General features: G+C 37.8%; 1 protein-coding gene across 3 annotated transcripts; it reads right to left on the reverse strand.

Moving 5' to 3' along the window:
- Window positions 1–1,712: 1,712 nt before the first annotated feature.
- Window positions 1,713–16,741, reverse strand: Afg2b (AAA ATPase AFG2B). Of its 3 annotated transcripts, XM_078049676.1 has the most exons (9): window positions 15,563–16,740; window positions 14,553–14,738; window positions 11,667–11,825; window positions 8,172–8,381; window positions 7,352–7,575; window positions 6,800–6,804; window positions 6,209–6,339; window positions 5,143–5,268; window positions 1,713–3,497 (listed from the first exon to the last, which is right to left on the reverse strand). In XM_078049676.1, the coding sequence occupies exons 1-9, from the start codon at window positions 16,655–16,657 to the stop codon at window positions 3,330–3,332; spliced, it is 2,304 nt and encodes a 767-aa protein (XP_077905802.1). In that variant the 5' UTR covers window positions 16,658–16,740; the 3' UTR covers window positions 1,713–3,329. The 3 variants fall into 3 exon arrangements, 2 of the variants coding, with proteins under 2 accessions (XP_077905802.1, XP_005316583.2); XM_005316526.4 differs by lacking the exon at window positions 6,800–6,804 and having other exon boundaries at window positions 7,383–7,575; XR_013438797.1 differs by lacking the exons at window positions 1,713–3,497; window positions 6,800–6,804 and having other exon boundaries at window positions 15,563–16,741.
- Between the last annotated feature and the right edge of the window lie 6,667 nt (window positions 16,742–23,408).

The raw sequence follows: 23,408 nt of genomic DNA on the forward strand, positions 1-23,408 counted from the left end.
TAGACTTCTCCAGAGCTGGGAATTCAAAGAAAGGGGGGCGGGAATGGTGTGTGTGTGTGTTTGTGTGTCCTGTCCCTTTTATATATTTTAGAGTTCTTTTGTTATCATGCCCTCCTTTTCCTCTTGCTTCTCTCCTCTCCCCATCATGCTCATGTGACCAGTGGACAAAAGATGAGCCAAAAGGTGGGAAGGATGCCTTCTAAGGTTATCTCTCCGTGTCTGCCCAGAAGGGCAGGAAAAGGGTCACCCAGGAGGTGCTTCCTTAACAACCTTTTCAGAGGAATAGTTCCCTGTAGGCAGGTAACCTTGGCAACAGCTTGAGGGGGAAGGGCTCTGGAGGAATTAGCATTTGATTCTTTCCCTTTGGAACCAGCCCCCATCTCCAGGTTGGACCCAATTATTTACACTGACTGTCTTTTTGCCCTGCCCCCACCAGAAGAGAGGTGCTTAGAAACTGAAGTGTTAATTTCCTTACAGATTAAAATACAGTTCTGGAAGTTTCCCAGAGCTATCCTGAAGTCTGATTAAAACTGAATCCAAAAAGATTCTTATCAGACTGTCATTTATTGGGCATTTCGATAAGAGCAGATATATGGTCATGGTTCTTGGGAGGCTTCCAAAGTTCAATTATGATATAATCAATAGTAAGGAATATTTTATTATAATTGTACTATAATGTACTACAATATTTCAGTTGTAATATAATTACAGTTTAAAGACATTTTTAAACAATTCAGCCTTGAACAAGTATGGGTACTAAATCTCTAACTTGACTACTAGCAATTTTTTCAAGGAAGAAACAAGGAGCCCACAGTCAGATATCCAAATTGAGGTTCAGGCCAGGAAGGGTTTAACAGAACTTGTATGTATGGCAAAGGTTTAATGGTTGCCTTGTTCTATAAGATCAGTAGCCTGTAAGGAAACTGGATGCTGTGGTGTGGTGTGAGCCCCTAATTCCAGATACTGGGGAGGCTGAGACAGGAGGTTTCCAAGTTCAAGGCCTGCCTAAACAGAAAGGGGGCTGGGGATGTGGCTCAAGCGGTAATGCGCTCGCCTGGCATGTGCGGGGCACTGGGTTCAATTCTCAGTACCACATAAAAATAAAATAAAGATGTTGTGTCCACTGAAAAATAAATATTAAAAATTTCTTTAAAAAAAAAAAAACAGAAAGAGCTTGGGATGTGACTCATTAGCAGACTACCCCAGGATTAGGTCTCGGTATTGAAAAACAAAACCAAAAACAACAATTAGTAGGAAATATAGTGAGAATTCTAGTAAGTTTTAAGGATTCTCCTAGTACTCAAAAGTGACGGTTAAAATAATTTTAATTGAATTATATTGTATACTTATAAGCCACATGATTCTTTCCCATTCCTGATAATCCTGTTTCCAATCAGAAACAGGAAACTTTTCAACAACTGCTTACTATTTATGACTTCATATATTTCAAGCACTGTGTTGTCATTGTGCCCTATTATTTCTGTGGCACTTCCCACCACTCTAATGAACTAACCTATCTGATGTGTCTGGGATGTCAGTGCCATGTTTGCTTTGTTCACTTTACATACCAGTACTGAGCATTGCACCTTGTGACTGAAGAATGGGCCAAGTGAGATGTTTATCAGATATCCTTCAGTGAGAGAAACAAGAGTTTTACAGTATCATTATTTCTAAAAATTAAAAAAAAAAATCTATACACAAAGGAAGCGATGGAAGATTAAATACCAAAGTATTTTCTCATGTTTATTTGTGTTTTCTAATATCCTTAATTACTTCTGTAATAAAGGAAAATAAAAATGTATGTGTAGGGACTAGAGTTGTGGCTCAGTGGTAGGGTGCTCACCTAGCATGTGCGAGACACTGGGTTTGATCCTCAGTACCACATAAAAATAAATAAAATAAAGGTATTGTGTGCAACAGCAGCTCAAAAAAATATTTAAAAATTTTGTATTGTATGTGCAATCATACAATATAAAAATATTGTATTGCAATCTATCTCCTTAAATATTACTTATAATTACAAAAGGAAAACAGTAGGTATAGAGAAACCATAAACAAGTGAACAAAACTTAGTGCAATAATACAGAAAACACACATCTACAGCTGTGGTACTAAGAGTACAATGCTACTCATGAGTGTTCCATTGGTGATATATAACCTAAATTTATCATAACAAAACACTGGACAACTCAAATCCATAGACCAATTGTTCTATAAAATAATTGGTCTACACTCTTCAAAAATGTCAAAGATAAGAAAGACTGAAGAACTGTCTAGAGACATAAAAACTAAAATGTGTGATCCTAAACTGGATGCTGTGATAGAAAAAAGTATTATATGGATTATTGGGGCAATGGAAGAAATTTACTGGATGACAGATTAAAATGTTGTGCCAATGTTAATTATCCTGAATTTGGTGACTGCACTGTAGTAAAAGAAAACAACCTTTTTAATAACAAATATACAATGAAGGGGATGAGGGGTAATGATGCATATATAGTCATATATCACACAACAAGCTTTCAGTCAATGATGGACCACTTATGATGGAAGATTCATAAGATTATATTGCCTTGTGATATTGTAACCATCTTAGTACAGGTATACTTCATGATACTCAGACAATAACAAAATTGGCTAATGATGCATTTCTTTTTTTAATTAAAAAAAATCTTTTTTAGTTGCAGATGGACACAATACCATTAGTTATTTTTATGTAGTGCTGAGGATCAAACACAGTGCTCCACAGAGCTATACCCTTAGCCCTCTAATTATGCATTTCTCAGTATGTATCCCCATCATTAAGTGATGCATGCCAATCTATTCTCAGATTGTTCAGCAAAATACTAGCGAGGAAGATGTGGCAAAATGTTAAAAATTGGTGAATCTGAATTAAGAGTACAAAGTATATGAGTTCTTTATATTATTCTTGCAACTTTTTTGTAAGCATAAAACTATTTCAAAGTTACAAAAAAGCAATTAGCCAAAAATAACTACTTACATACTTCTTTTTAAGTATGTAAGTCAACATACACACAAAATAAACATATGCTTTCTTCGAAAATTACAGTATTTTAATATAACTTTTAGAAGTAGGATAAGCCTTAGTTTATAAAGTGTAAATTTTTTAATTTTGTTTTTGCAGTGCTACAGGTTGAAACCAGGGCATTATACATGCTAGGGAAGCTCTACCACTGAGCTACATCCCCAAATCTAAATTTTTATTTATTTACAGAAAATATACACACAAAGTCTAAAAGTGTGAAGTTGGAAACCAAAAGCAAGCTCACACTTAGATAAATGTGAACAATTGAACAAAGATGTAATTTTTAAATATCTTCCCAGTTCGAAAATCCTTCTTTTTTAAATAAGTTTTCATATGAAGTCAAGTCCTTCTGATTTAAGGATGGTTTTACAGTCTTAAGTGATTGTAGAAAGTGTTCTTGATTCACAGAGGTTGCTTCCAGTCCATTTTCTTGTAGAGCCAGCAAAGCAGCCTATAAATGACAACCAACAGGAAATTGCTAATTTGCTCATTTTTAAAAAATGAATGATCTACAGTAATACTTTAAAATCTGAATGCAAAACCTCAGTCTCACTTCACAGAATTCCAATATTCATGTCATTAAAAACATTAAGCTAAAAAGTTAAAGGTAATTTAAAAGCCACTGAGTCGACCAGAGTTTCTCTAACATTAAAACTCCAGCTTGAAATGGAAAAAAAAAAAAAGCTGCAGAATAATAAATAATGAGTCCATAAATATTTATAAAGACAAGACAGTTCTTGATCTTGGAGTAGGAAAGTTTTAAGACTCAGAGATAATAAAAGAAAAGATAAAACACACAGTCTGACCCAGAAATTCTCCTTGTAAGTGTGTGTGTATGTGTGTATATATATATATATATATGTATATATATATATATATATGAAAGACATAACTACACACATGCACCAATAGACTTATACAAAACTTTTCATAGCAGCAGAATTCATAATAGTAAAAAAGTAGAAACCGAGAAGTTCAAAATTTTAAGAAAGGACAAATAAATGAACAATGTTCATATACTAGATTATAAGGCAATGGAAACAAAACAAACTATAGCTACACACAAAACTACAGATGAGTTTCAAACACAATCTTAAGTTAAAGAAGCAGACAGAAAACACTATATACTGTAAGGTTCCATTTGTATAAAGTTTAAGAGCAGGCAAACCAGTCTCCAGTGTTTTAAGTCAGGAAAGTGGTTCCCTTTTGGAAATGCAGGGAACAGAGGTGAAAATGGCCCAAAAAGAAAATTTTGGTGTGCTGATAATATTCATTCTATTTCTTGATATGAGTAGTAATTAAAAAGCGCGATCACTTTATATTAATTCCATAAACCATATCCTTATGATCTGTGCTTTCTTAATGTTACATTTAAAGCTGACCTGTAATGTCTTCTGCCTTCAAAATAAAACATAAAGGTCTTAAAGACTTGTAAGGGCCCATATGATCTGATTTCTGTCCATTTCTCCAGGTTTATTTCTTGTCTTTCTCCACTCCAAGATTCAGTAATGTCAGGTCATTTCTTTTCTGGGGGGTACTGGGGACTGAACTCAGGGATACTCAACCACTGAGCCAAATCCCCAGCCCTATTTTGTATTTTATTTAGAGACAGGATCTCACTGAGTTGCTTAGTGCCTCGCTGTTGCTGAGGATGGCTTTGAACTCATGATCCTCCTGCCTCAGCCTCCCCAGCCACCGCGCCTGGCTCAGGTATCTCTTAACTTTAATCCTCTTCACATTTTATGCCTCCTGCTTCAAATAATTCCCTCCACTTTTAGCTGGCTGATTCCCCAATTAGCTTTTCAACGTCAGTTTACATATCTTCTCTCAAAAGCCTTCCCTGATGTCCCAATTCTAGGCTGATGTCCTTCCTACATGTTCCCATAGCACCTCAACTCTACATATTTTCAATCTCTGCTCCCTCCCCTACTAATGTCTATCTACCTTCTAAGGAAAGGGGCCACCCCTGTCTGCTTCCTATTGAATGATATTTGTTACACAGAAGTCTTATAGTTAATGTTTTTGAGTGAATGAAGATTTGAATAGATGATGAAATGTTTTGAACCATACATTGATTACTTCACTAATTAACTTACTTCTTTGCAGAGGTTTCTAAGATCAGCTCCAGAGAAAAAACTGGTTTCTGCTGCTAGGTTTTCTAAGGAAACATCGGGTCCTATTGGCATGGTTTTTGTATAGACTTTTAAAATTGAAAGCCTGCCCTGGAACAAAATAAAAAATCTTATTAACATTTATGTTTGACACAATAATATATTAAAACATTTTGAGTTATCTATCATATATAGATAAAGTGTGTGTGTGTGTGTGTGTGAATCAAACAGTAAAAAAATATATATATATATCTTTACTTCTGAAGAGTAAGAAAAATTAAGTCTTCAATGGTCCATGTGACCATGGTAAAAATAATCACTCATAAACAACTTTAATATTTTTATAATATTATAATATTTTATAATTTTAAAGTAGCCAACTGTAGACAGATCTCTTTAAGATATAAGACAAATCTCTCTTGGGTACAAATAGTACAACTATAACAATTTAAGATAAAAATATATGAATTGTCAGATAAAATTTAAAAGTATTACAGACATTTTAATTTTTAAAAAATTTCTTCAAACTTGATAAAAGCCCAAGGGGGGGGGGAATAAAAAACACTTCATTCTGAGTCTTCTGCCATTCCTTATCAGTGGTTCTAGATGCTAAGGGCAAAGGATTTACTGACTTGACTGTGGATGCATTGCATAAGCTCTGTAATCTTAAAATCTCTCCTCTGTGAAATGAGGATGCTGACCCAGATTATCTCCAAAACCCTTTTAACCTCCTTTCAACACACTAGGATTCCTCCATTCCAGTTGCAAAATAATGTTGAGCAGATTCAGGACTCAGCACCCAGTCTGCCACAACACTACCACCAGGTAACTACCTTACTTTTAGGCTTATCTTTCTCTGAAAGCAGGGCCAGGTATCCACCAAGAGCAGATCAAGATTATGATTTTATGAAGGGCCATCAGGCAAGGAGATATGTGAGGAGGACACTATGTTCAACTATGTTCAGTTTGGAATTCAATTCTGCCAAGCTCTTGAAATGTAGATGTTGATGTGGTATTCAGAATGTTCAGAGTAAACATCTACAGTGAGTACCTTCTGATCTGGAGGGGGAATATAGATGATCTTATCCAATCTTCCAGGTCTTAATAAGGCATCATCTAACACATCAGGTCTATTTGTTGCAGCAACAATCATGACATTTTGATTAAAAACTTCTTGAAACTCTGAGGGAAAACATATGACACAAAGTAATACCAATAAATTATTCTCTCTTTTTTTTTTCCAAGTTATGCATCAGAAGGTCCATTTGTTTTTAAATAGGGATATCTTTTTCTTTGGACCAGAATGTTTATACCTCCTAACCAGACCACTTTCTTGGTATCAAGGTATTCCAGAAACATATCATCATCAAAGAGCCACTTTGTGTGCAGGAAGAGAGTGGATAGTCCTGAGAAACTGTTTCTCCATGTGAGAACCAATGAAAAGCCTCATTGCCCTACCTGGTGACCTGAATGTACTTGAACCCTCAATGATTACAACTTAAATGGACTACCTGTAATGACAGAAGCAAATGACTCAGCAAGTAGAAATGTAAGGCTCTGAAAATTCTTGGTTATCTATCCCCAAGGGGATTTACTTTACTTCTTATTTTTCTTTCTAGAGACATAAATAATGACAAATAACCTAAGCTGCATGTAAATCCTGGATGAAGAGAAGAAATGTCTAAAAGCAGACGAGCAAGGCCTTGTATACAATGATCAATTAAAATTATTTGTTGAACTGAATAATCGGAACTGTTCTTTGGTGATCTAATCCCTCCAAGCAGGGAGTTCCAAGTACTTTAACAGAGGCTGGGTGAATACTTGCCAAATACTATATGAAGAATTCCTGTATTCTTAAGATTTGGTTTGATAATCTCATTGGTGCCTTCTAATTAAAAAATTATCTACTAAGGATACTAAATAGAAATCAAACTCTAGCTGGAAAAGAGAATCAGAAAACAATATTTACATTCATATACATCAAAGATAATTATAAAATTTACTTCACATTTCCCCGCCAAATCACAATTCCCACCAGCCCTTTTAAAATCTCATTAACATTTATGTTTGACACAGAGTCAAAATGAAATTACATACATCCCTCTAAATAAATCAGCACATGTAAAGCAAGAGCATGGTAAGAATTCTATTTAATGTTGGTCTGGATTTTTTATGTGCTCTGGCTAATAAATACCTCTTCATTTTTTTCAGCTCCTGGTATTTACCCTGTAGATTTGATTTACTTCCTCTTCTTTCTATTGTCTTAAGTCCCACACCATCTAACTCATTCAGGAGAACGGAAAGAACTCGCTCTTGAACATCACATCCTGTTTTGCTAACTGAGCGAGACCCCAAGATTGAGTCAATTTCATCCAAAAACACGATTGCTGGAGTATTTGCTCTTGCTTGTCGAAATACCTAATGTTGGAGAAAAAAATATTAAAAAGCTAATGTTATACACCATTCATGTGAATGTACATTCTCTGCATTACTACGTTTAACTTTTATTTTTATTTTAAACCCAATACTTTGTGCATGTTAGGCAAGCACCTACCACTGAGCTCATCCTCAGCCCACTATAATTTTTAAAGTACAAAAAGGAAGATTCTAAATGCCTAAGAAACTGGGAACCAATAAATCAAAGAATAATGGAGTATTATGTAGGACTTTAAAGTCATATTTTGAAAGGATATTTAATATGAAATTTCAAAAGAGATATGTTAACTTAAAAAAGCAGGATAAAGCTGTAGAAAGATAAGACCTGACTTCTATTTTGCTTTTTTTTAAAAAAAAAAGACAAAGGCAATTCAACAAAAAGTTAACAGTAGGTAGAGGGATTATAAAAGGTATCTTACTTAAACTGCTCTGTATTTTCTAAATTTTCTATAAACAAACATGTAAAACTTTTATGATTTAAAACACAACTACTAATATTTTTTAAAATAGGGTTTATCTAATAAGATATGAAATAAAAGATAAAAAGTATACTTAAAGGCATGAGAAAAGTAACAAACCTGAGACAAAACCTTTTCTGAATCTCCAACAAAAGGTGAAAAGAGATCAGCTCCACTCACTGAAACAAAAGAGCAGTGACAGCTTGTGGCCAGGGCCCTCACCAGGGTGGTTTTAGCACATCCAGGGGGCCCATAGAGGAGAAGGCCCTTTGGTTGTGTCAGGCCCATCCTAATAAAGTCCTGAGGGAATTTCAGAGGCCACTCAATGCTCTGTAAATATGCAAAAAGAGATTTAAAAAATTGTTTTAGTATAATAAGAAAACATAAAATAATTCAGTAAATTCATTCAGTTCACTCAGCAATTCTCAGTTATGTGTTATGAGCTGAAATACAGTCTGTTCTCTACATAGTAGCCAACGATTTTAGAAACTAAGTCAGGTCACATCACTTCCTGCTGAAAGCGCTTCAGTGACTTCTCACAGAACTGGCATAAAATCCAAGTCCAAACTGCCTACTTCCACTGTTACAAGGCCTTACATAATCTATCTCCCAAACATCTGGCTTACTCCTGTCTCAGAGCCTTTACTTTACTCTCTGATTGAACCTCCCAGAAGATTTCTGTGTGGCTATTCCTCACCATTTGGGTCTCAGTTCAAATCCATTTCCCATGGAGAGGTCTTTTTTAACCACCCTAGCCAAAACAGAACCTCTTCCTCATTATTCTCTATGTTGCTACCTATATTTACTTTTAGAGCACTTATTTGCTAATATTTTTCCATGTTAGGTCTACTGTTCTGTTCTTAGTGGAATATAAAAGCAAAGTTCACCCACCCCTAAATCCTCAACACCTAGAATGACCAAGTCCCAAGCAGGCATTAAACAAATGTACCAAATAATCAATGAGTCCTGACTGTCTCTAAGATAAATGGTTTTATTATCATAATTTTACAGATACAGAAACTCAAGCTTAAAGAAGTTAAACTTGGAGCTGGGGTTGTGGCTTAGCGGTAGAGTGCTTGCCTGGCACATGCGAGGCTCTGGGCTCAATCCTTAGCACCACAAAAAAACAAATAAAATAAAGGTATTATGTCCACCTACAACTAAATAATAAGTAAATCAAGTTATTATGTCCAACTACAACAGAAAGAAAGAAAGAAAGAAAGAAAGAAAGAAAGAAAGAAAGAAAGAAAGAAAGAAAAGTTAAACTTGCCCACCTCTTATTGCTAGTGATGAGGCAGAAACAAGTCTGATGCCAGGAATATAACTCTAGAGCATTCACTCTTGTTCTTAATTACTGATATATAACCACTACAATAAGACAAGACCCCTGAATTCTGAACCTCAGGTACACACATTCTGGTTAGGGAAACAGGATTATTAACTAACAGCCAGAAAAGAGCATTCCAAGGGGAAGGAACACTACAAGATGTGCCTGAAACCATCTAATTTATTCCAACATTAAGCAGAAGCAGTGGAGAGGATGGGAGAAAGCAGAAGCAATGGAGTTAAAGTGGAGGTAGAAGTCAGAACACAAATGAGAGTTTTTAAGTCTACACTAAGAAAGGAGCATGAGAAATGCATTGGAAGGAACTAAAGCTAGAGGTAGGGAGACCAGTTAGAAATTTCTTGCAATGATTTTGTCTACAAAAATTACAAGGCTGGAAATGTCAAAGTAGAAATGGCATGGAAGGGATGGGTATTTGAAACATAAAAAGTTCTGGCCACTTGCTCTTAGAACGCAAGTTCTGACTAAGGGATGGGTAGCCTGCTGCTTTCACTGAGACAGGGAATTCAGTCAGTTAGTAGTTGACTTACTGGATTATGAACACACTGATTTTGAGAGCCATAGGATTATATATAGACAGGCCAGTCAATAGTCCCGATAACCAGAAGAAATGTCTACTGAAATATAGATATTTAGATAGACAGATAGGTAGATAGATAGATTGATTTTTGAATTAACAGGTTTCAAGGGATAGTTGAGACCTTGGACTCACAGATTTCAAATAGAAGAGCCCAGGAACCTCTTGAAGCAGCATTTAAGGGAGGAGAGAGGAATGCTCAGAAAGATAAGAAAGTTTAACAACCAAGCTAAGGGAAAAGTTTCCAAGAAGATGTGGCTAATTTATCTCATTCATCTTATAAAGATTAAATGAAATAAAGAGTTATGAAAAACTTGGGGCATATTATAAATGCTCTCAATCATGGACTTAAGGATTCTAGTTAAGATGAATAAATTCTAATTGATACTTATATAAGTCAGACTTTCATGTACGTACCTACAGAAAACTAGTTCCTTTAGTCAATACAGGCAAAAGGACCTAGAGAGTTGTATCCTTCATCCATATGTGAAAATCAGTAACAACTATGCCATACTGACTGTTTATTGCAATTTTGTGTTTTTACCAGTTCCTGTCTTATGGCCATGCAGATCAGAGGTCAGAGGAAACTAACACCCACTGTCCCTATTTTTAAAACCCACAAACTAAAAACAGTTTTAACATTTCTAAATCTTGGGGAAGTCAAAATAAAATAATATTTTGTGAAAATTATGGTTTCAGTGTTCATAAATAAATTTAACCAGAATACAATTATGGTATCTACAGAGGACTAACTACCAAAATCTAAGGATGCTCAAGTCTCTCATATAAAATGATGTTGGCTGGGGTGTGTAGTTTAGTGCTTAGCGCTCCAAGACTCTGGGCTCAATCTTCAATACCAAAAAAGAGAAAAAGCATAGTATTTGTATACAATCTACACATCCTCCATGTACTTTAAATCGTCTCTAGATTATTTATAATGCCTAATACAATATAAATGCTATATAGATAAGTGTTATGTTGTATTGTTTAGGAATGAAGACAAGGAAAAAAGCCTGTAAAGTGTTCAACACAGTTACAATTCCTCCCCCAGAATATTTTTAATAGTGATTTAAATCCACAGGTGCAGAACCTGTGAATAGAGGGCTGACTGTACTCATTTATGTGTTGTCTATGGCTGTTTTTGCACTACAGTGATGAAATTGAATGACTGTGACAGATACTGTTTGGCTCACTAACCTTAAAACAAATTGCTATCTGGCTTTTTACAGAAAATCTGTTGAATCCTGTTTTAGATTTTAAATTTGGGGGGACTGGGGTTTGCAGGTATTAAGGATGAACTCAAGGTGCTCTACCACTGAGTCACATCCCCAGTCCTTTTTGTTTTTTATTTTGAGATAGGGTCTTGCTAAATTGCATAGGGATTTGTTAAACTGCTAAAGTTGGCCTTGGATATGTTATCTCATCCCGCCTCAGCATCCTAAGCCACCATACTTAGCTAGATTATAAACTCTTTAAAGAAAAACAACAAAAGTAGGGTTGAGGGGGGAAAGTAGAAATTTAATTTGATGTCTACAAAAGTCCACTTAAACAAAGAAAGAAAAGTGATTGTTGGATTTAGGTGTCAAGATCACATTAGTGATCATAACAAGAGCAATTTCAGTGCAGTCTATTTTCATCGTAAAAGCACAGAATATTAATCTCTAATATTCTACTAGCTTAAACAGATTGTTACCTGTTTTAACTTCCGTTTTACATCTTCAAGGCCACCAATCTGCTCCCAATCAATAGGCTTGATGTCCATCAATCCAATAACACTTCGAAATGATGAAGGCTGAATCTTCTTAAAAGCTTCAAGGAAGTCTGTTTCATCAATCAAAGGATTGTCTTGGTTCTGAAGAAATACACACAAAAAAGCAAAATCAAACCAAAAATTAGGTGACCCTTTTTTGTGGTAAACAAGCACAAATCTTTTTAAAAAATACTTTTTGGAATTTGTAAATCTATTTTGTTATCATTATCAAAGAAACTTATACGCATAAAACAAAAAAAACTGAATGTCTCCCCAATTCCTACTAGTATTCATCCCCAGAGAATGTCAACATTTTCTAGTGTATTTTTTAGTATGTTTAATGACAATAAGCATATGTACATCCTATTAAACAGATAAGCAAACTGAACCATTATATATATATTTTTTTCTCTTGAGATTTTTCTCATGTCAATTAATATGATTCTGTTACTCTTTGTGACACATAATACACTATTGAATAAACACATCATAATCATCTTTCTGACAAACATTAGGTTATTCCTAGTCTTGTTATTCAAAAAGAAAAACAAGCTTCAACTGAAAATCTTTATGGTCATATTCAAGTATTTTATATAATAATTTCCTTAAAGCAGAATTATTGAGTTTAAGAGTATGTACATTTACAATTTTGACAGCCATTACCAAACTGTTCTCAAAAGAAAATGCATCAATTTATTCTCCTTTAGTAATATGAAGCTATTGCTCTCTTGCTACCTCCTCAACACTATATATTACCAAACTTTTAAGCTTCTCCCAGTGTGACAGGAAAAAATGGTACTTACCACTGTGAGGGAATGATGAAATCAGTCACCTTTTTTGCAACTTTCATTGTAAAGGCTCTTTTGGCAAGAAAAAGATACTACATCTAGGGATGTCAAAGTCTGATAAAGAGAGGATATTTGCATGCCTTAAAGTATCTCCCCACAAATTTCTCAGTGGCTACACAGTGGAGAAATTTAGAAACCACCTTGATCATTAATCAAAATTAGCATCACCAATGAGGAACCAATGGACATGTATGCCTCCATTTGTGGTACTTTAAAAATATAACATCACTTAATTAGTATTGCTAACAGAGATGTATACTCAGATTCTGACCATTTAATAAAATAACAGACCTGCATCACTTATGTCAAATGTCTCAGCCAAAAAACCATTGTAAGCTGGAAGTAGTGGTGCACACCTATAATCCCAGAAGCTGAGGCAGGAGGATGATGAGTTTAAAGCCAGACTCAACAGCTTAGCGAAGCCCTAAGCAACTCATCAAGACCCTGTCTCTAAATAAAATTAAAAAATGGGCTGAGGATATGACTCAGTGGTTAAATACCCTGGTACCCTCCCCTCACAGGGAAAAAAAAAAAAAAAACAACCCATTGTGATTTTTAAAAGACTAAAACTAGATTCTGTTTGAGAGAAAAAAAATGCTGGAAAGATTGGGAGAATCCAAATGAGACTATGGACTATAGATCTGATAATATTTATATCAATGTTAAATTTCCTGAGAATATTAACTATATATGACTATACTGTGATCATGGCAACATTCTTATTCTTAAGAAACAGATAGTAACATATTAAGGAACAAAAGGTATGCAATCCATTCTCAAATAGTTCCCCTAAATTAAAAAAATAGATGCACAGATACATGCACACACACTCAGAAACTAAAAGTGAAGACTTTTCATGTTTACTGGTACTCCTTTTATTGTCATTTACCTATTTTATTATCCATTTTCTCTTGGATTATTGATCTTAGCTTATTGATTTATAAGAGTTCTTTCTATATCAAGGAAATTGGGATAAAAGTATTTCTCTTAGTTTTGATTGTGTTTTTAGGCCTGTCGTTGACCAAAATGTTGCTATGCAGCACATGACTATAGCTTTTTTTTTTAAAACTGTACGGCAATATTAGATATTGGGTACCCAAATACTAATTAATTTTTAGGTAATACCAACATTTGAAAATCTTATTTGTAGATCTAGAACACTTGATTCTCATAACCTTTTCAGGCATATAAATTCTTTCCTCTGGGTGTGTATTTAACATTTCTAGTCCTTTAACAGAAATTCTCCACAAAAGTTTAACCATCTTTAACAGATCCCTTGTCTGCCCTGACACAGACAAAGGCAGCAGTAGAAGAAAAAGATGGAGCCAGTACCTTCCCAGATGTCTCTGTCCCTTCTTCCTTTTTGCCTTTCTTCCTTCCACTTTCCCTGGGTTGTTTCTGAACTCAGCCGTCAACTGTGGTAACTATGCTTAGATAGGCCCCTCCTGAAGTAGCAGTGGGCTCCACCCTAGGACGACAGCAGCTGACTGGTCCACCTAAGCCAGAGGTGCTTAAGGTCAAACATGGAACTCTAAAGTAGATGAAATCTGAAATGTAAATCTCTCTTCCCATCCCCTGGTATTGTTACCTGTCTCTCAAAGGACATATATTCTCAGACCTTTACACATGGGACTTATTAAAACTTTGAGTAGTTTTGGCTACAAACCCATAAGTTCACATAACTTCTTCCCACATTCAATACAAGAGTAAAAATAAAGGAAAAAGAATTAAGAAAGGATATAAATTATTTAGATAAAAAGGTTTCTCAAAATTCAGGTTGATAAATCATCCTTATGAAGTTTAAGATCAAAGAACAATCTTGATGTTACAATTGAAGTCAAAAACTCTTAAGAATCTTCAGCCTACTGAAATTATTTTTTCCTGAAGAGGTTAGAAAACATACTTACCACCTTTTTGAACTCCAAAATTAATTTATTATATTAATAAAAGATTAACGTAGAGGGTAATCAATATTTCTTACCTTCTCACTGTGAAGGAGAGCGTGCATGGCCGCCTCCCTACAGAGTGCTGTCAGGTCGGCACCAACATAGCCAACTGTCATTTCTGCAAGGAGACCCAAATTGGCATGACTGGAGATGGGCATCTTTGAGGTAATAACCTGTAGAATTTCCCTTCTTTGTTTAAGTGTGGGAGTCCCAATGATAACCTAAAGACAATACAAAAACAAAAAAATTAACTTTACAGCTTCAATTTTTTTTATCTTCACCAACTTGTACAATAATAAGCTAAAAGTGTGCAATTATTATTCCACTTTAGAGTCTAATACAGAACTGAAGTACTACATAATTCCTAAGCTTCAAATTTCTTTGGTAGTGTCCTGGGATTGAACCTAGAGGTGCTTAACCACTGGGCCATATCCTCAGCCCTTTTTTATAATTTTATTTAGAAACAGGATCTCGCTGATTTGCTTAGAGCTTCTCTGAGTTGCTGAGGCTGGCTTTGAACCCATGATTCTTCTGCCTCCCGAGCTGCTGGGATTAAAGACGTGAATCACCTTGCCTAGCTAGATATTTAACCTTAATGGCAACTCAAGGAGCAAATGTACACTGTATGCTGGTGTCCTGATAAGGAATGAATAAATCCCAATGAGTTTATGCCTGCTTTGATTTAGGTCTTTTTTGCCTTTACCCTTTTTATTTCAACACACTTTTGAAGTTATCCTGCCTGTAGGTTGTCCTTTCAAATGTACTAGCATTTAATACTTTCGTAGCAGACCTAGTTCCCTTAAGAATTAACATTGCCGATTATAGTACTGATCTTCAGGAACAGTACAGCAAAAATAACCCCAAATGGATTCTGGACAAAACAGGTCCTGACTCACAGATTACTTAAGGGCTCATTGCAAGACGTCCCAGTCGAGCCTCTGACTCCCAAACCTAAGAGGCAAATGCTTCGACGCACCCAACCAGGCAGGGCAATTAGAGACCAGAGTTCTAGGGACAAAAGGGCTAACCGGTCCAGCCTGCTCACCTCTCGGTCAAATCTCCCGGGTCTGCGAAGTGCTGGGTCTAGCGCGTCTGGCCTATTGGTGGCTCCCACCACAACCACCTCGCGGTCCCCGCAGACGCCGTCCAGGAGCGTCAACACCTGGGCCACCACGCGGCTCTCGGGGGTCCGGTGTGCGCCGCCCCTCCGCGGACACAGGGCGTCCACCTCGTCCAGGAAAAGCAGGCTAGGCCCTCGGCTGGCCAGCTCCCGGGCGCGCTGAAAGACCCGCCGCACGTTCTCCTCCGTCTCCCCAGGCCGGGAGCCCTGCAGCGCCGGAGCACTCACCGCCAGCAGCTCTGCGCCCGCTTCCCGGGCCACCGTCCGCACCAGCTGGGTCTTGCCCACTCCAGGAGGACCCACCAGGAGCACCCCACGGGGCACAGCCAGCCCCAGCGCGGCCAGGGTGCTGGGGTAGCGGAGCGGCAGGCGGAGGAGCTCCCGCAGCGAGTCGGTCGCCTCCGAAAGGCCCCCTAGGGACACCCCGGGCTGTGGCGCCGCCGCTGACGGAGGCTCCCGGCAGAGAGCGATGCAGGTTCGAGGGGTGACAAGCCCCGCTGGATCCGGGTTGGGTGTCCCGCCGATGATGTGCAGGGCGGTCACAGGGCTTGGGTCTCCCGGCGGAGCGGCCACCACGTGGCCCTGGGAGACCGGTCGGTTCCTCAGCAGCTCCTGCGCTGCCTCCAGCACCGCGGCTGGACTCGGGGCACTCGGCGCGCCTGCGGGCATTCGCAACACTGGCCACACAGAGAGGCGCCGCAGGGGCGGGCAGGGTACCAGGCTGAGGCGGCTCAGGCTGAGAGTCCCCGGGGAACCCCGCTCCCCCACCGCCGCCCCGGGACTTGCGCACTGCAGGTCCAGCTGCACAAAACCATCAGCTCCATCCCGCCGCGGCCAGGCAGTGCAGAGGCAGGAGCCACCTTCGGGCAGCAAGATCCTCACTGCCGAGCCCACACGCGCACCCAAGGTGCGGAAGGCGGCAGGACCCAGGCGACAGCGCTGGGTGCCCCGGTCCCTAGCATCTACAGGTAGCAGCTTTAAGAGGGGCCCTTCAGGGAAGGGACCTGAGTCCGGGACCATGGCGCGTGAAAGACTCAGTCCTAGGAAGCTGGAGCAGGAACTCCATCCGGACGGAAAGGCCAAACACACCGCGCTCCCGGACCGGAAGCAGGCTGCGCGCATGCGCTAAGGATGATGTTCAGTAGCTAGCGGTTGAGTGAAGATATCAAGGAAAAAGAGACAACGTCTGGGCTCTGGGGAATTTTTGGTCCAGTTTGATGAGGTTGAGCAGCCCAGAGATTTATGGAGGTGGTGTTTACAGGTGTCTGGGAGACAACGTAAGCTAACCATTAAGTATGGCCTTGGTACCTTGGGAGTCACCAGCATTGCATGTTCTTTTTCCTGGCCCTGGGACCGCGGCATTACTGAGTAGTACAGGAGAGGCTGGACACCCGAGAAATTTTCAGGAAGCAGGTTTATTGACTGCAGGGTTCAGAGGTGGCGCTGATCAAATATATGGAAATTCTTTTAACATTATACCCAGTGGGGGGGAGCACTTGGAGGCTCACATGACAAGTACTTTCTGTTCCTCTAGACCAGACACAGGCTTCACAAGTTTGTTTGTTTTACCAAGAAAACGAGATAATTTTACCAAGAGATAATATATTCTGTACAGGCATACAGACTAACTCTGTCACGCCTTTTGTGCGCAAACCTGGCGTTTATAGGAAGGAGGAAACTACCAATCACAATAACTTCTGTAGACATGTTGCTGATTTGACAAGAGGAGAAGCTTAATTATGGCAAGGGTCTTTGGAGTGAGGATACCTGGTCTGCTTCATTACTATTGCGGCTATTGGAGTATCAGCCTACAGACTCGTTTTTTTTTTTTTTTTTTTTGTAAAGAAACTCCCAACTGTCCCCCATGGGAACAGTATTTAGCGGGTGTCATATTGCTTATGTCTTAGGTAACTCGGATTAGCTGAGTTAACAACCTTGGCACCTTCCATAACCGAAATTCTAACCTGTTGGGGTGATCCAGCCTTTCTATAGAAAAGCACCAAGGAGAGGAGCACAGTGTGACATTTAAAATCTCTTGGAGAGACAAATAGGCTGGTTGTAAGGCAGAGAAGTCTATGGAGCACAGGCTGGACTCCCAGGAGTGTCAGAGAACTGAGTAGGTGGCAGTCTGCACTCTGTACTGTTGTGGAGATTGTTCTGTGGCCTTTGAAGACACCTCCTCTTTGGTGATAGGAGATTGGGTGATTGGCATCAACTAATACCTGTGAAGAAATCTGCACCCTGTGGCCCGTGGTGACATAGAGCCCTCCAGCTGCCCGGGTGGAACTGCAGATGCATGATAAAGTTGCAGAGATAACAACACTGCCTAGAGAGTTAAGAGAAAAACTCAAGACAAGAAAAATCCAACCAGTGAGATTCAGGGTCATAATAAAAAGTGTTAAAATATAAATAAAAATAAAATAAAATCCCTTGGAGAGGGGAAAGAAGGAAAGCTAGGCTATCCGATGTATTTGTAGCATACTAGTACATTTGTTCCAATTCCTGATTTACTCCTTTGAATGTTCTTTGGCATTAAAAGGCTATTTGGGACATAGCACTACTAAGTCTTGTACTGGATTAGAGACTATACCTGTCTACATTATTAAAACAACGGCCTACTCTTCATTTTCCACCTACTTTCTGCGTTTTCGCAAGTAATTACTCTTTTTAGCTGAAATTCATTTCCTATCCCTTTTAATTTTCATTAAAAGGGATGACATATTTAAAGGCAAGAAGCTATGCCTTTTTTTTTTCAACCAGGGATTCAATCCAGGGGTGCTTTAACCACTAAGCCACATCCCCACCCCTTTCTATTTTGTATTTTGAGAAACGGTCTTATTAAGTTGCTTAGGGCCTTGCTAAATTGATGAGGCTGGCTTTGAACTTGTTATCTTCCTGCCTTGATCTCCCAAACCTCTGGGATTACAGGAGTGTGCCACCATGCCCGGTAATATGCCTTGTTTTTAATCCTGCTCACATCTTCCTACCTCTATTTTTCTCACCTTCACTGAAACCCAAATTTGTGAAATAACAAAACTGATTGCAAACAGAATGCCTAAATGGCTGGGATGCAGTTATATAGTTTCTATTGCAAATAATCCCAGATTGAATATTATCAAATCAATGGAAAGTATTCTTGGATCTGGGACCAATGCTAATTCCTGGTCTCATTCTATCTAAACTTAATAGCAAACAGTATGAAAGACTTCTAGACTCTACTGTAACTTATCTCTTTTTTACTTCCCCAACTCCAGTGCTAGAACAACTTAAAATGCACCCAAAAAATAGCACAAATAGCAGGAGGAGGTCCAGAAACGGGTAATTCTTACATTCCTTTAATTTCATTAGCCTCTGTCCTCTTTGGCCTTCAGACTCGGCTCTCCCCACCCATTCCCCACCAACATACACTGGGGATTGAACCCAGGGATGCTCTTCTGCCACTGACCCCAATCCTTTTTATTTTTTTTATTTTGGAATAGGGTCTTGCTAAACTGAGGCTAACCTGGAACTAGCTATAATCCTTCTGCCTCAGCCTCCCAAGTTACTGGGATTACAGGTGTGTGCCACAGTATCCCAGCTGCTTTCAAGCTTTTCAATAATTGTCTTGCATATTCTCAAAAAAAATCATTTTCCTGACCCCTAAAGATGTGAGTAAAATGCCTATTAAGTTATTCATCATGATGCCTGTACCTCAAAGAAGATTCTTTAATTCCAGTTCCAAGTAACTGTGAAGATCTAGGAAAGAGAATGAAGACTTAATAAGGACATGATAACTGTCTTAAGTATGTAAAGGGCTGTCATGTAAAAGAGTCAGCATATTTAGGAATATCTATAATATAGAAGAACCAGGAAATGAAAGATCAGTGGAATGAACTTAAGATATTTCTCTACTTGTATTTTGAGTATGGGCATATGGAAGATACAGTTAAGGGACATGACTGAAGCCAATTTAGGGGAGCAAACATAAGAAGGCAAATAAAGTTAACTCAACCTTAGCGTTTTCTGAAATTAGGAATATGATGTGAAGAAAACTGCATGTTGTTTGTGTTAATCTGATGGGTTGGTTTTCATACAGGTCAAACTAGAATCCTCTGCCCTTGTAGGACCCATATAGCCAGGAAATGTTCACTTCACCCTCCCTGAAAAGGTGAGTCCTCACCTTAAGTCTCAAACAAAATCAACAAGGGATCCTGTTCCTGGACTTTTAACTTTCTGTTCCTTTGGGTCAGACCTTTTTCCAACACTATTATTTCAACCATCTGTGATTTCATATTTATAATACCATTAAATTATTTAATCTTCTTTGGGAAAAGCATTCTAATAGGAGTTGAGTGGTTCTTTTGCTTATTTGTTTTCAAGATCATCCCAAATTTGGCAATTCTATGACTAGAAGAGCATCAATTAATGCACAAAAATGTTGAGCCACTAGAGGGAGTCCAGAACCATTTAAACCTGAAGTCTGCCGGATTGTCTAGAGATTGAAAAATGTTCTTAACTGTGAATTCCACTAGGTTTTGCTCAGAATTCTCAGATGTAAAAAACATCCTATTGTCTCTATATAGTGTCTTAGTCTGTCCTGGCTGCTATAACAAAATACCATAAGCTCGGTAGGTTATAAACAACAGCAATTTATTCCTTATGGTTCTGGAGATTAGGAAGTCAAAGTTCAGTATACTGACAGATTTGGTGTCTGGTAAGCATCTACTGTCTGTTTATAGACAGCACCTAGTTGCTGTATCTTCACATGGAAGAAAGGAGTAGCTAGTTCTCCAGCTTTCTTTTTTAGAGGGCTAATCTCATTCAGGAGAGCTCTACTCTCATGGCCTAAACACTTCCCAAAGGCCCACCTACTAATACCATCATCTTGAGAGTGAGAATTTCAACATTAGATATGTGTGGTGGGTACAAACATTAGAATTACAGCAGTAACTGACTTATTCTTACACAATTTCTACATGTCTCAGCCCATGGAAATCCCAGTTTCCAAGTTAAAACTTAATTTCTGTATTAAATTTAAAAACAAGACTCTCCTCAGATCCAAAATTTAGTGGTGGATCAAAATCTAGACAAATTGAATTTATCTTGCTATAGCCTAGAAGCATTTCTAGGTTTAAATTGTTTCAAACAGGTTTATTATACAAAATATTTCCTGAGATTTTTCTAAAGTGATACATGTAAGAAATAGTTTCTCTTGATTTCCATTGCTACATTCAAAGTTACAATTTGTCAGTCCATGGTGGGATTATCTGTTAATTTCAGTGACTGGGGAAGCCAAAATAGGAGAATCACAAGTTTGAGACCAGCCTGGGCACTTAGTGCGACCTTGCCTCAAAATACAAAATAAAAAGGGCTGGGGCTGGGGGGGCTGGGGTTGTGGCTCAGTGGTAGAGTACTTGCTTCATATGTGTGAGACACTTGGTTCTATTCTCAGCAACACATATAAATAAATAAAATATATAAATAAAATAAAGGTCCATCAACAATTTAAAAAATGTTTTTAAAAAGGGCTGGAGGGCTGGGAATGTGGCTCAAGCGGTAGCATGCTTGCCTGGCATGTTCGGGGCACTGGGTTTGATCCTCAGCACCACATAAAAATAAAGATGTTGTGTCCACCAAAAAACTAAAAAATAAATATTAAAAAATTCTCTCTTTCTCTCTCTCTCTCTCTCTCTCTCTCTCTCTCTCTCTCTCTCTCTCTCTCTCTCTCTCTCTCTCTCTCTCTCTCTCTCTCTCTTTAAAAAATAAAATAACATAAAAAATAAAAAGGGCTGGAGATGTAGCTCAGTGCCAAAGCACTCTTGGGTTTGAGCTCCTATACCAAAAAATAGTAACTATTTTTAAAAACCACACACAAAAGTTAAACTTAGTGTAATAATTAATTTAATTGATAAAAATCTCAATTAATATACCTAGAATTCAGAAGAAGTAATTGGAACTTGTTTATTTTTAGGATAATGATTATACATGAATTTTGTACCTTTAGCATCAATAATAATATGTTAAATATATTTCACTACATGAAACATACCATAATTATGAAAAAGCTAAAGAAAATAGCTAAGCCATCAGCATGAGTCATCTGTAGAAGAATGGATACTAATTTTTCTGTTTTTCCATTTTCTTGTTATATTTAACCCTAATATATTTGAACATTAGCAATGATTATAAATTATAATAGATGAATATAGAGATCCATTTAACCACACTGGAAAAAGCATGATTTGCAAATGTTTTAATCTCAACATGTTCATGCTGATTTGTCAAGTGGCCTCATGTGCCAAACAGATGATCTTTTTTTCCCCCTAAAACTGGGGATTAAACCCAGTGACGCTCTACCACTGAGCTATATCCCCAGCCTTTTTAAATCTTTTAGTTTGAGACAGGATTTTGTTAAATTGCCAACGCTAACCTCAAACTTGTGATCCTCTTGCCTCAGCCTCCTAACTGGGATTACCTTTTCTTTAATAAGATACAACATCTTTTGACATGTCCTTATCTTAAGATATGTAATGAACACCACCCCAACATATGACATGATTAAAATTCTCCTTTAGAATTTCTGTCTTTATTCTTTCTCATATATCTAGGCTAGATTAAGAAAATACGGAGTTGTGAAAGTAGGGAATGAAAATATTTGCAGTACTACAAAAGATTTGCAGGCTCTAGGTGACAGAATTCATTCTGAAAGTGTTTTTGTTTTTTTTTTTTTTTCAGGTTTTCAGGAAATTACTTGATTCATCTTTTTTTTTTTTCAATGTTAGGGATCAAACCCAGGGCCTCATGCATACTAAGCAAGTGCTTTACCACTGAGCCACATCCTCAGCCCTAAAAGTTACTTTTAAGATAGTTTTTTTCTCAATGATATTGGTTCACACTTTTCAACTAATGATATTTGTGTATTTATTAAACAAATGTTAATTGAACATTTACTTCATACTAGATTCTGTACCGGAGACTGAATATATGCTGGTCAAAAAACAAAACAAAACAAAAACATGTTCTTGTCTTTATAAAGCTTAGTCTACTGTGGAAGCATTAAATCAGTAACAAGTGAATAAACTGGATAATTAAAAGGTGATGAATATTTCTCTGAAAGAAATAAACAGAAAAGTGTTAATTTAGACAGATATTAAGAATGGGGGATGGATTGATGTGTTTTTTCTAATTTCATAGGCCATTGAGTCACTCAGTGTAACACTTCTAATCCCAGATGTCTGGGAGTTTTTCTCACACACCAAGTAATTCACCAGTAAACAGCTGGGTGTACTCCAATTCAGTTTGGTTCTGACAATGTCCACATGCAAACAGCATTAGATCCAACAGGTTAACTGGTTCAGTCCCTCAAAACTACCCCCAACTTCAGATGCCAATCACAATCCCAGATTGTAACCTGTGCTTCTCACCCACCAACTGTAAATTGGATATACCACTACCCTCTTCCCTGGTTCTATTAATTTTCTAGGACAGCACATGATCTTGGGGAAACGCTTTATTTACATTTACCAGATTATTAATAAAGAACATAGTAAAGAACACAGATGAACAACCAAATGAAAAAATACAAAGGGCGAGGTTTAGAATGGTCCAGAGCACAGGAAATTTTGTTTCACGAAGTTGTGGTACACCAACTTCTGAGCATGTGGACGTATTCACCAACCTAAAAGCTCTCCACACCCCTCTCCAAGTTCAGGGAAGATTATGGAGGCTTCATCACATACGCATGACTGATTATTAACTCCATTTATAGCCCTCCCCTCTGGAGATGGGGTAG

This window comes from Ictidomys tridecemlineatus, chromosome 5 (assembly GCF_052094955.1).
Source record: "Ictidomys tridecemlineatus isolate mIctTri1 chromosome 5, mIctTri1.hap1, whole genome shotgun sequence".
Taxonomy (NCBI): domain Eukaryota; kingdom Metazoa; phylum Chordata; class Mammalia; order Rodentia; family Sciuridae; genus Ictidomys; species Ictidomys tridecemlineatus.

What these genes read in the sequence shown, in the direction of transcription:
- Afg2b (XM_078049676.1), bottom strand. Translation starts at nt 16,657, where the DNA reads ATGGTCCCGGACTCAGGTCCCTTCCCTGAAGGGCCCCTCTTAAAGCTG. An exon ending in CCGGGAGATTTGACCGAGAG is followed by an intron (nt 14,739 to 15,562) that starts GTGAGCAGGCTG and finishes TATTGTCTTTAG; the next exon opens with GTTATCATTGGGACTCCCAC. An exon ending in TTAGAAACCTCTGCAAAGAA is followed by an intron (nt 3,498 to 5,142) that starts GTAAGTTAATTA and finishes TGTCATTTATAG; the next exon opens with GCTGCTTTGCTGGCTCTACA.